A 12854-nucleotide genomic window follows, 5' to 3' on the forward strand; every position below is an offset into this window, starting at 1 on the left:
ACTGATAAAAAATAAAATAAGATTAATAATTTGAGACACCCAATCACGAATGTAACATTGTAAGAATGAAATATTATTTTCTTATAATTTTTATCAATATTAATTGAAATAGTAATTTATAATCAAAGTTTAATCTCAAATATCATGCTTCCTTAATATTTTGAAGCAGATGGAATATACATATTAAACGGATTAAATATGATCACAATTCACAAATATCCTATTTTCACTTATATATGAGTGAATATTTATTGTTGAAAGTTCGACTTCTTACTTCTACTAATGTTTTGGCAAAATGTCGTTGATGAAATTACCAATGCTAGAAGAAGCTGAACCTCCATCTTCAATTGCCTTTACAAACGTATCTCGCAACTCTTTTGATCGTCTAACCATTTCCTTACGTTCACCATTTTCCGGGTCCATAAATTTTCTCACAAGCTTTGTTATTTCCTCCCTTGTGACTAACTCTCCTGTATCATTAGTTATCGCTCTCCACCCAATCTTTAAATCATTCACTATCATCTTACTATTGAGCATTTGATCCCAAAATAACGGACAAGTGAGCATCGGAACACCAGCATATATACCTTCCGAAGTAGAATTCCAACCACAATGCGTCCAAAATCCTCCTATAGAAGGATGACATAACACCTTCAATTGATCGCACCAAGGTACTAATAACCCGAATTGCTCACTAATGTTACCACCATCTTTAAACCTCGAATTATCACCACGTGTTACCCACAAGAATCGAACATTACTCTCCTTAATCCCAGCTATGATCTCATGGATTTGATCATTTGAAGTTGACAGAAAACTTCCTTGTGAAATGTACAACACTGAACTTTTTGGTTGAGAATCCAACCATTGGAAATAGTATTGGTTATTATTAGCAAAATCTAAGTATGGTATCATTGGACCAATGTGATAAATTGGAATTCGAAATTTTGTTGTTAGGCAATTGATAACCTGATCTTCAAATTCATAGATAGTTGTTGACAAAATGTATTGAGCATTGTTTAAACTAGAAATTGCTTCGAGAAATCGAGGTAATGTCTTTCTGCCATCTCCATGGAAAAATGTTGGGAAATCTGCAATTGTTGTTGAAGGAAGTCCTGGAATGTAGTCCACAACCTCTTTTCCTCTTTCTAGCTCACAAATAGTTAAGTTAGATGCAATATTGTAATTTGAGCTCTTTTGTTCATGTAAATTGTACTTCATCCGTCTCAAAATATAGTTTTCATTTCTCTTTTTTCACCGTAATTTATGCAAGTAGAAGCTAAGAGGAATAGTAAAGATTTTTTGTTTATTTAAATAAATATTGTATCGGAAAAGATGATTTTAGGAGAGAGAATGGAGAATAGTTAGTGAAAGAGCATTAATTGGAACATTTTGGTTAAAGGAAAAAACAAAATTCAAGAAGCAAATAAATGATCTAACACAGTTTTTCTAGACATATTATGAAAAAATGTGGAACTAAACATGGAAGTAGAAACTATATTTTGGAACACCCAAAATAAAAATAGAAACTATATTTTGGAATGGAGGGAGTAAGATTTAAACTGAATTGCCTAGTTTAATTAGATAAGCGTGGCCGCTAATCTATACTTGATCCAATTAATAAATAGGGAGTGATCACCTCCATGTATTAGTACTTGATTCACATATGGTTAACTTTAACCTAATCTATGTAACTTGAATTGTTTTCAACATACATATTTTTCTCATTACCTTAGGGTTTCTTCTCTTATCCAAATTTCACTTATGCACTTATATTCTCTTCAGAAAAATAATTTACCTACACTTATAAACTTGTTTTACGTGTGATATCATTTAGCTTAGACGGTAAAGTCTTGTGGACGTAGTACCTAAAACCTGGGATCGAAACCATTTGCATCACTACACTTAGTCGCTCATTAGCACCAAAAATAAACATGTTTTATGCTGACCATCAAAGGTAGTTGATTGGTAGTCCCTTAACTATTTTTGGGCAAGGTCTCAATCGAGATCTGAGCCTATCTCACTACTACGACCACACTCAATATAGGATAGTGCTGGCAAAAGTTGAACGAATCTTACCCTAAAATAAGTAGTTTTGGGTTGAAATTTTCAACCTATTTCAGTAAATGGTTTGACTTAGATCAGACTTGAAATTACATGGCAGGTTAGATTGGAAATTTGGCCTAAAAATAACCCGCCAAACTCGTTTAACTGATTGTGTCAGATTTTAGTCGGGTCAGCCTGATATCGACCCGTCTAATCAATAAATATATGTATATATTTATTTTTTGTTCTGGACCAAACCCATTGCAATGATGATAAAAATCTGAAATAAAGAGGAGGAACATTTTTTTGGATTTTTGGTTTTAAACTTTTTTTTAGACAAAGTTTACAGATTTAGAAAAATGTTGAATACTAGATAAGAAGATGAAGAAAGTTGAAATCATAATGCTAGGACAGGCTAAAATTAAATTTCAATCGGCAAGATTTCCTTGTTGAATTTAAGTCAATTTTTAGATCCACTCGTTCTTAGACTTGAGAACAAGCTTTCATAAATCAAGTTTAACGAGTCGACATGAATCTGACCCGTTTATAATTAAGTTGAATTCGGCTTTATTTCTACATGTTTAGGTAAATTGGTCAAGTTCAATTTTAGTGTTATAATAGGTCAATCCGAACCTGAACCGACTGCTAGTAGATACAGTGCAAAATTATGTCTACTACAAAAAATGAATTTTAATTGGATCCAGTAGTGTTTATTTTAGCCTTTATTTGAACTTTTTTTTAATCCAAATTCAACCTCATCTAATTTTATTGGTCATTGTGAGTTGTGATCCCTTAGTGGATTGAAATAGTAAGTGAAAATAGGGTGAGATGATAAGTTGATAACTCTAGACTTCTAGCAATTTATTGAGCTGAATACATTGGAGTTTGGACCACATAGTGGAGTGATGGTCTGATGGCTGGTGGTTTACTAACCTACTAATCTTTACTGCTATTTATCACTTAGAAAGTTGAAGGTGTATATGGGCCACGTATGATGTTGAGACACATTTAGGCTCCGTTTGGTAGGGCGTAAAATATTTTCAGTGTAAAATGATTTTCATGGAAAACAATTTACAATGGAAAACACAATTCCAAATTTAGTTTTCCGTTGTTTGGTTCGATGTAAAAAAATGATGAAATGAAAGGAAAATGAAAGGGAAAGTAAGGAGGTAGTGAGAGGAGTGTACAAGAGAAAGAAGGAAAATAGTTTTCCTTTCATCTTGAAAGGAAAATGGTTTTCCATCCTTGGGAGAGTAATTTTACCCCAAGGGAAAATGGTTTTACACTCTTTTGCCAACCAAACAATGTAAAACTGAAAATAGAGGAAAACAGTTTTCCGGGAAAATGTTTTACGCCCTACCAAACGGAGCCTTAATGTACGAGTAGGATGTTAGCAGGCCAATATGAAACGAACTTCACCGATGTAATTAAATGCTCTACAAATGATTATTCTTATACTAGTACTAGTATAGAAAATTCAACCAACACCGTTGAAGATCATATGCAGTGTTTTAGACTAGAAAACATCCTTATGAGTTATGATCGTGATATATCTTATCAACAAAATCAATAATCCATCAACTAATAACAAGTTTTGATATGTTTTATTTAGTGAAAATTTCTTTTAAAAAAGCTACTTATAGGTTATAATATGGTCATAAGTGTCACATACGTAGCTATTGTACTTCCGCTGTTCCGAATTAACACAACGATTCTACTTTTTCATTATTTACACTTTTCACTTTGACTAAGATTTGTGATTTATACATAATGAAAAACATAGTCAAGTGGGATCTTGTTAGATTCGTCTCATGACATACTTTCATAAAACGTAATTTTTATAATTTTTACTTATATATAAGGAAAAAGCTAAATGCAGCCATAAAGGCTGCATATAAGAAGCTAAAAATGGAAAAAACAAGCATTAACTGATCATTTATTACATAGATTAATACAAACTTTTTTCATAAATTAACAACTAATTTTCTTATTAAGGGCTGCATATAGCATAACCCTATATATAATTATAGATATTTGTGGTCAAAGTAACGCATCAGTATGCGTAAAAGTGGATTTGTTGCATTTAATTCCAAACGGAGGGAGTATGTAAAAATATAGTAATTTTTCTCTCTAGATTAGATCTACAAATAACAAAAAAAAAAATAGTTAAATACGAAAGCATATTAACATTTTGGGTTATATTATACGCAACTCTTATAGCCGCAAATAGCTTTTTCCTAAGATTTTAGCATCTAGGTTTTGTTTGTTGTTGAACAAAGTGTGTGGATATGAGTACTAGAATTACCTGAGACATCAAGTGGAAAATGACCATGACGAACCAACAAATCAAAGTGAGAGATTACAGTAAGAAATGCAGCTGAGAAAGTTACAAGCGCAGCCACATGAATATTCCTTTGATTTCCAACTCCAACAACCCAACTCAACACCATGTCATAGATGATGATTGTTGGCGACATCTCAAGCTGATCAAGAAGCTGCTCAAAGGGGTGTTGGAGCTTGGTGAGTACAGCTTCTACGAAGCCAGGAAAATCAGCACCTCGTCCAATTTCGGAAGGAATGACCTGAGGAAGTGCAGCAAAGCGAAAGTTAGCTGGTAATGGATGGTGGAGCTCGGAGGTGAGGAAGCCGAGCCACTCTTCAGTGACGATGAAAGTGATGAATATATCAGTGGTTTTTGAAAGGATAAGTTTACATAGGTTAAGCATGGGGTTTACGTGGCCTCGGCCGGGGTATGGGATCGCCACGACGTGACGGTTGGTGGTGGTGGTGGTGGAGGTTTTCATGTTTTGGTTGTTCATTGATTAGGCAATGCAAGAGAGAAAGAAAGAGAGTGGTGGGTTGTTGCCTTGTTGGTGATAGGATGATGAAGTATGTGTATATTTTGTAGTTATAACAATTGACCATAGATTTGGGAACTTTTGAACTCGGGCTTGTTTGGCAATCGGTTTTTGGCAGTTGGCTGATTTATTTTTGACAGGTTGAAAGTATTGACGGTATTTATTGACTTTTTAAGTTGGTTGTTTAATCCAGTTGTATGCAAAAGAGTTTGGTAAAATTAGTTATGAATGTTGTCTGCATATTAGAGAGTTTGTGGGCAAAGAAGCCAAAAGTCAATCTAAAGAGCTGCTCCAGGCAGCTTTTCCATTTAGGCTTAGAATACAACTTTTTATATTTTTTTTATTAATAAGAAATTGAAGATATTGAAGGTTAAAGGTATATCTTGGAGGGTTAAAGGTATATCTTGGAGAACGTGTGAAAATGAAACAAGCACTATATTATGAGACAGAGGAAGCACGATCAACAATTATTAAAAGAGATAGTCTAATTTTAATATAAAAGAGACCTAGTCATTAAATGAATTAAACTAGTCACAGAAGGAAATTATCCTAGTCACTATTGAGCTAATTCTCTTTTTAATATTGGGCTAACCATTACCAAATTTTAATTTAAAATCAGGCGATCTCTCACAAGACAAACTCAGCACGATTTATGTAGAAACAAAAAACAAGAAACTAATTTTATTCTCAGCACTTTTAGAAAGAAATCCATTCAGTTAAAATTACTAATTGTTCTAATACAATGAAAGAGCATATCAAGAAATGCATTCAATAAAAGCATCAATATTGGAAGCAGCTGAACCTCCATCTGAAATTGCTCTTCTGAAGGTATTTTTCAAGTTTTTTGCTCTTTCAACCATCTCTTTTCGCTCATCATTGTCAGAGTCCATGAATTTCTTCACAACCTTAGCTATTTCTTCTCTAGTAACAATTTTTTCCTTCCTATTACCATTATTTATAACCCTCCATCCAATCTTCAAATCGCTCACTACCAGCTTACTATTCGGCATTTGATCCCAAAATATAGGACAAGTTAACATAGGAACACCCGCGTAAATGCTCTCTGAAGTAGAATTCCACCCACAATGAGTCCAAAATCCGCCAACAGAAGGATGACATAACACTTTCAATTGATCGCACCAAGATACTAAACATCCCACTTCACCAACAACGTCTTTGAACCTTGATGTATCACCTCGTGTCACCCATAAAAATCGAACGCCACTCTCCTTAATTCCTGCTATAATCTCCTCCATCTGGGCATTCGAGATTGAAAGAAAACTTCCTTGTGAAATATACAAAACCGAACCCTTTGGTTGTAAATCTAACCATTGAAAGTAGCTTTGATCGCTACCAGAACTCTGTGTACTTGTACATGATATGTTATTGGATTCGTGGTTAAAGTATGGTATCATAGGGCCAATGTGGTATATCGGAATGTCTAGTTTTTCTTTTACACAGTTGATCACTTGCTCTTCAAATTCATAGATGGATGTAAATAAAAGACATGTAGTGTTTTTTAGAAGTGAGAAAGTGTCAAGGACATGAAGAAACATAGTTTTACCATCTCCACTGAAAAATGTTGTTAGGTCTGCAATGGTTGTCGAAGGAAGTCCCGGAATATAGTCCACAATTTCATTTCCTCTTTCTACAGGAACAAATAATTAATGTCACAAATATGTTATGCCACCATTTTCAGATAAAAGAACAAGTGCATATTGAGCAATTTTTTTACTATAACTAGTTATTAGGCTTGGGCTATGCCCTGAGTAAGAAAATTTTTCATTTATTAATATTGTACTTTGATATGATAACACCAAATAAAACTTGGTCTAGTGGTTAAAACTTTACATGAACTAAAACTCCCTAGGGAGAGCGCCACATGTCACCGTTCCTCGTTTACGCACGCCTTTTAATATACTCCCTCCGTCCCAAAATATAGTTCCCATTTTCCTTTTTTCACGGTAATTTATGCAAGTTGGGATAGTAAAGATTTTTTGTTTATTTAAATAAATGTTGCATGGGAAAAGATGATTTTAGAAGAGAGAATGGAGATAATTGGTGAAAGAGCATTAATTGTAACATTTTGGTTGAATAAACAAAGGAAAAAACAAAATTCAAGAAGCAAATAAATGATGGGACACGATTATTCTAGGCAAATTACGGAAAAATGTGGAACTAAATATGAAAATGGGAACTATATTTTGGGACACCCAAAATGGAAATGGAAACTATATTTTGGGACGGAGGGAGTATTAGTATAGACTATAGATTAACAGTTGTACATGTTATATAATGCTTAATTTCTATAGTATGTCCATACATTGTAACGTGTCCCATAATGTACGGTATATTCCTCCTCCTCAAAAAAAAAAAATTGTTCCTTTCCTTCTTTTGTTAAACGAAACACATGGAAGGATACTTGCGACCTTTAGCATTCCGATTTCCGTCACCAAGTAGTCAAGTACCTAAAGAATACTACTACTAATTGGGTACAAGATTACCCTCCCAAGCTCAGAAGGCCTCCCAAGCTATGGTTCTGACCCAATCAAGATCTTAATCAAGCCTGACAAGTACTTTTCACACATCTCAACGCTTATAAATATAGAACAGTTTCTCATTTATTGAGGTAAGCATTTTTCAAACCAAACCACGCATTGCTGACCGTTAAGATCATTAACTGACTTGAGCGTCGAAGAAATAATCCCGAAAACATCCGCAGGTAGTCTAACTCTCATTTTTGCAGGTCTCACAATACTATTTGAGTATCTGGTCGCCCTCATCAGTCTTCGACCATTAATCTTGACTAGTCCCCCTATCTCACGAGTTTTTCACCAGAAACAAAACCAAACAAAGGAAAACTAATATACTATTCATTTGCATATTCTAACGAAAAAATTTCAAAAAAAAAAAAAATTTCCACTAAACCAAACAGACCTGATATCGCGCATTAGTACTACTCCCTCCGTCCCATAATATAAGTCCCCTTTCCTTATAAAGTGTCCCAAAATATAAGTCTTATTTCTATTTTCAATCAATAATTATGCCCAAAATATCCTCATGAAAATAATATAATTCCCAAAATGTCCTCATAATTTCAGCTTTCAATGCACCATCATTAATGACAAAATGGAATCTTTTACCCCATTGAACTACTCTACACATTAAACCATACAACATTAATGTCAGTTTTTATTTTTTATTAAAAAGAAAAACACAATGCAAGTGTTTCCCAATAAAAATGATTATTTTTATTCAAATAAAAGAAGATTCCACTTTACCTTAATTTCCGCGTAAAAACAGAATCAGGACTTATATTATGGGACCGAGGGAGTATTAGAAATAAAAACCAACTTACCGGAAATATCGAGAGGAAAGTGACCATGTTGAACCAGCAAATCAAGATGATAGAAAACCGTAAACACCGACGCTGACATCGGAAAAAGTGAAACCACCGGAATATTCCTCTTATTTCCTACATTAACCATCCAAGTACTTAGCCACGTATCATATATAATAGCTGTCGGCGGCGGCTCAAGCTGGTCAAGTAGCCGCTCAAAAGGATCTTGCAGCTTAGTAAGGACGGCTTCAATGAAGCCGACCATATCAGCGGCTCGACCAACTTCTGAAGGAACAACTTGAGGAAGTGCAGCGTATCGGATATTAGCCGGCGGCTTCGGCTCTGAGCTGAGTAAGCCGAGCCATTCTTCAGTGACTACAAAAGTGAAAAGAAAGTTATTATTATTAGATTTAGAGAGGATAAGTTTGCAAAGGTTGAGCATAGGGTTTATGTGGCCTCTTCCAGGATATGGCATCGCCACCACGTGGCGGTGGTTGGTGGTTGAAGTTGTGGTGGTTTGAGACATTGGTTAATGAAGTTAAGTAATTTAGGAGAGACTAGAGAGTGTGTTTGGGGTTGAGGTGGTGAGGGATAGTTGGTTGGTTAGTGGGTTCATTGGCTATATGGCTTGTGTTGATGTGGTTAGGGTATGGATGGTATGTGCGGGTCGTTAATGGGCCGGGTCGATTGGGGTTGTTTGAAATTAATAATGGGTCGGGTTAGAATTAGGGGACAGTCAAGGTTGGTTATGATTGAAAGTAGGTCGGTGTAGTTTTTATTGAAGTACTATGATCAAATTTTCATTTTTTGTTAAGGGTTTTTCTTTTCTTGACCATTTAAGGCAATAATAATCTATATTTTTTAGAAATGAGATGGGTTTCAATCTTTTTTTCTTAGTTTGAAGGGTTATTTTTCTTCTTGTAATGCTTATTTTTTCTATCTATGGAGGTTTTTACCCTGTTTATGTGGATTTATTATTCTCATTATTGATACAAGTTCTTATTCATGTTGTATTTTGAAGATGGTGTGGATCACGTAGGGTTTGGGTTTTTACATCAATTCTTTGATTAAAATAATTATAATATATACAAAATTGAATTGTAGATGAAAATATCAAATATGAACCCTAACCTAAAAACAAAATAAATATATATCATAAATGGCAAACACAATTTGAATAATTATTTTCGAATTAAACGATTAAAACTCAAAAGTCGTTCTGCGCGTTTTATATATATATTATATATATGACACAAAAGTTTGAACAATTAACAAAATCAAGAATAATAAGGTTCCAATAATTTCATAAATTGAATAGATCTTACATGTTTATTTGGAAGAAATCTTACTTTTTTCCAACAACAATAGCAATAGACTACGTCAAATAAATAATACATCATGTACCCAAATATCAGATTCATCGTTGTGGTTTCTTTAGCATTCACATCAATAGGTTAATAACCTATTGTTGCCCCTTGATTTGTTACAGTTAGAAAATTACAGCACGCAGTATTCGATATTCCGCTTAAAAACTGCAGCAAGACAATATTATTCTATTATTGGTGGCTATAGATCTCTGACTTACAATGATGATCCCTCTCTCTAATACAATTAGTGAAACCTCGTACTACACTCCACTCTCACTGTGATTAGGGATTGCCATATAATGAAATAACGACCGAATATCCATATACGGCTATATGTAATTATCTACATCAACTTTGATTTTTCTACAAGTAGAAAAGTAAATACTATCAAAAAATCACATTATAATGACAGAACTTTCTTAATTACATTAACAATTTAAAACTAAGACAAAATATTATTTCTAAATAACCTTATACATCTGGATGTCAAGACATGGGATAAAAAACTCTCAAAAATTGCAATATACGTATCTAATTGGTACTTTACTCAAGCTTAGCCTTAAGGAAGGAAAGGAAATGATCCATTAAAGAAAGACACATAAATTTGGCTGAATAATAGATTGTCTAATTACAAGAAATAACTACATAAAAAACCCTAACAAGTTCAAAAAAAATTAGAGCAAGGTGAAAAAATTGAAAAATCAAATAAAGATGGTCCGTCCACTTATTCTATTTTTTCTCCCTCGACCATCTATTCAAGCTTGCTTGAGTATGGTTGGCTAGGCAAATATCTCAAAAAACGATGGATAGTCTAGCCAAGAAGAGCTTCTTAGGCAAGCTCTCTAGATCTTCTTACCTTCAGCAGTAGCTACTTCGCGTTTCTACTATGTATACTACTCCCTCCGTCCTTTTTGGTTTTCTCATTTTTCTTTCTCGGACATTTTTTAAAAAATTATTTCATAAAAAATATCATAAACACCAACCACTTTACTCTTACTCTCACCCCCCACCCACATTCCCACTTCATCCTTATTGTCATCAGTTTTGTCACTTATATTTCTATCCAGCTAAAAGATTAGAATAACCTCGCTGAAGCAAAGCAATGCACAAAGAGTGGTCATACTTCCTTTGTATTATTATAATTATATCATACAAATTTTAAAGCGAATCTGTCACTATTAATAGCTCTAATTATATATTAGTAAAAATTACAAAAAGGTGATATTTAGAAAGTAGATATCGAAACAGATTTAATAAAATTTCATATAACAAATGTTTTTCTTACCTTTAAATTACAAATTTGTCAAATGAAAATATATAAAATAGTTTAAAAATCCATATAATGCAGTACAAAAGCATTAGGCTTAACCTAACACATTCATAATAAGCTAAGAAATTGGGAATCTGAAAGATATCGAAAGCAAAATTCCTCCAATAAAAGATAAGATATACTTTGGCTAGAAAGTAATAGGGAAATGGAGGTCAAGAGACTGAAAATGTATGATTGAGGCAGGCCCACCGTCCACACTCCAAAGTATAAAAATCTAATGGGGAGAATGGCCAAAAAGAAGCTGATATTTTGTAAAAGTGGAAATTGTACAAAAGCAAAGACATGTCAGCAAAAAGTTTTATAGTGCAACTGTGGGAAATATCTTTTTTTTTTTGTGAAGATATTTCATCCTCATCTAGACATTTTATCATAATTATCATCTGAAATCCTCTTCACAAACCGACCCTGCAAAGTAATAAAGTGTAACAATCGTCACAAATATGCTAGAAAATTTGAGTAATGGAAGTAAAATATTATGAAATATGAATAATAATGATAATCAAAATTACCTTAAGACGAGGTCTTTTATCTGCATTAAGTTTGCGTACTTCATATCTTATCTTCTTAGAGAAAAGTCTACTTCGACGCTTTTCTTTATATCGAAGAACGCTGGTTTCTCTTCTCGTTCTTTCTTCTTCTAAATTTGGAACCTCACCCATCTATATTGTTCAAAATAAAACCAACATTTGATCTTTAACTTCTTTTTCCAATTTTTTTCAAATTTGTGCTCAACATAATATGATAAGAAGATAGATCAATGGAAAGAAAACATCCACGAGTCACGATAAATAAATATGTGATAATGCATATAATTATTCCGAAAACCGACAAATTTTCATTCAATTTTCTCATGAAAAATGAACAAGTATAACATTTGTTATTATTATATTATCTTAATATAAAAAAAGATAAGGAAGAAAGTAATATTAGTGATACGAGATTTTCACAATCACAAAATCTTGTATGAGGCAAAATTAACAATCTATGTTAAATCAGGTCAACTTTTATGTTTTGCGAGGTGATTTCTTATTATTCAAATATCTAAATAGAAACTTCACATGTCTTTTACTTTTAGCGTCTTATTATAAAGAGTTACTTAAGTCTACTTCTTATACAGCGACAAATAGCATAAAAAAACATCATAAAAGAGAAGCAATTTGGGGAAGTGAGAAATATACTAACATAATGATTACTTGACATGGATAAAGAAGGATGATGATTATGAGCCCAAAGAGAACCTCTGTTAGACCAAGCTTCAAGTACTTCTTCATAATTCAAGTTGAGATTCAAGCTTGTTTTTGTCTCTTCCATAACATTTTCATCCCAAAATCCACAAAAACTCCCACAATCTTCTTCTTCTTTTTTCACATTACCATCAAAATCATTAATATTGAAACTTTGATCTCTAATTTCTTGATGATTTGGGAACAAATTATCTTCATTTTCCCAATTGGAAAAATCCCACCCAAAAATTTCATGCTCCCCATAAAAATTATTAGTATTATTCACCAAAATTTCATGATGTTGTTCTTTTTCTTCTTCAACTTTTGCATCAAAATTATTGATACCCAAAAACCCTTTAATTTCCTCTAAATTCCCAATTCCTTCAAATTTTTCTGGGACTAATTGTTGCTCTTCTTTTTTGGGACACCTTAACAAAGATCTTTGCCTCATCTCACTCTATCTCTTTTCAATTTAAGGGAAAGTGGCCTTAAAAATTTGGGGAAGTGATAGTATGATTCTTGTATAAGAACCAAAAGTCCTTTAAAATTTGGGAGGCTTAGGTGGCAGCTTATCTTCTATCAATTGGGTAATATTGATGGACTTACTGTGTTATGATTGGTTGGCAGGTGACAACATGGATGAAGATGTCAGTGGGCCCACAATTTAAAAAGGCCTCTTTTGTGGGCCCC

General features: G+C 33.4%; 3 protein-coding genes across 4 annotated transcripts; all 3 read right to left on the bottom strand.

Annotated features, from left to right (window-relative positions):
• Positions 1–118: 118 nt before the first annotated feature.
• LOC104900220 (UDP-glycosyltransferase 87A1) lies at positions 119–4943 on the bottom strand. The gene is made up of 2 exons (XM_010687594.4): positions 4352–4943; positions 119–1148 (listed from the first exon to the last, which is right to left on the bottom strand). Exons 1-2 carry the CDS (start codon positions 4863–4865, stop codon positions 280–282), a joined length of 1383 nt encoding a protein of 460 aa, XP_010685896.2. The 5' UTR covers positions 4866–4943; the 3' UTR covers positions 119–279.
• Positions 4944–5559: 616 nt separating this feature from the next.
• On the bottom strand, positions 5560–9415 carry LOC104900222 (UDP-glycosyltransferase 87A2). Its single transcript, XM_010687596.4, has 2 exons — positions 8263–9415; positions 5560–6552 (listed from the first exon to the last, which is right to left on the bottom strand). The coding sequence occupies exons 1-2, from the start codon at positions 8768–8770 to the stop codon at positions 5660–5662; spliced, it is 1401 nt and encodes a 466-aa protein (XP_010685898.2). The 5' UTR covers positions 8771–9415; the 3' UTR covers positions 5560–5659.
• A 581-nt stretch (positions 9416–9996) lies between these two features.
• LOC104900223 (zinc finger protein CONSTANS-LIKE 8) lies at positions 9997–12729 on the bottom strand. Of its 2 annotated transcripts, none has more exons than XM_010687597.4 (3): positions 12124–12729; positions 11451–11600; positions 9997–11346 (listed from the first exon to the last, which is right to left on the bottom strand). In XM_010687597.4, exons 1-3 carry the CDS (start codon positions 12613–12615, stop codon positions 11293–11295), a joined length of 696 nt encoding a protein of 231 aa, XP_010685899.2. In that variant the 5' UTR covers positions 12616–12729; the 3' UTR covers positions 9997–11292. The 2 variants fall into 2 exon arrangements, with proteins under 2 accessions (XP_010685899.2, XP_019106581.1); XM_019251036.3 differs by having other exon boundaries at positions 12180–12351.
• Between the last annotated feature and the right edge of the window lie 125 nt (positions 12730–12854).

Source organism: Beta vulgaris, chromosome 7 (genome assembly GCF_026745355.1).
Source record: "Beta vulgaris subsp. vulgaris cultivar EL10 chromosome 7, EL10.2, whole genome shotgun sequence".
NCBI lineage: Eukaryota > Viridiplantae > Streptophyta > Magnoliopsida > Caryophyllales > Amaranthaceae > Beta > Beta vulgaris.

Bases quoted from the DNA above. Each gene is read 5' to 3' on its own strand.
- LOC104900220 (XM_010687594.4), bottom strand. From the start codon at position 4,865: ATGAACAACCAAAACATGAAAACCTCCACCACCACCACCACCAACCGT. The intron at 1,149-4,351 runs GTAATTCTAGTA...TTTGTGAGCTAG, and splicing joins TTTTCCACTTGATGTCTCAG to AAAGAGGAAAAGAGGTTGTG.
- LOC104900222 (XM_010687596.4), bottom strand. From the start codon at position 8,770: ATGTCTCAAACCACCACAACTTCAACCACCAACCACCGCCACGTGGTG. The intron at 6,553-8,262 runs GTAAGTTGGTTT...TTGTTCCTGTAG, and splicing joins CTTTCCTCTCGATATTTCCG to AAAGAGGAAATGAAATTGTG.
- LOC104900223 (XM_010687597.4), bottom strand. From the start codon at position 12,615: ATGAGGCAAAGATCTTTGTTAAGGTGTCCCAAAAAAGAAGAGCAACAA. The intron at 11,601-12,123 runs GTTAGTATATTT...TGAACAATATAG, and splicing joins CCATGTCAAGTAATCATTAT to ATGGGTGAGGTTCCAAATTT. The intron at 11,347-11,450 runs GTAATTTTGATT...ATTACTTTGCAG, and splicing joins ATAAAAGACCTCGTCTTAAG to GGTCGGTTTGTGAAGAGGAT.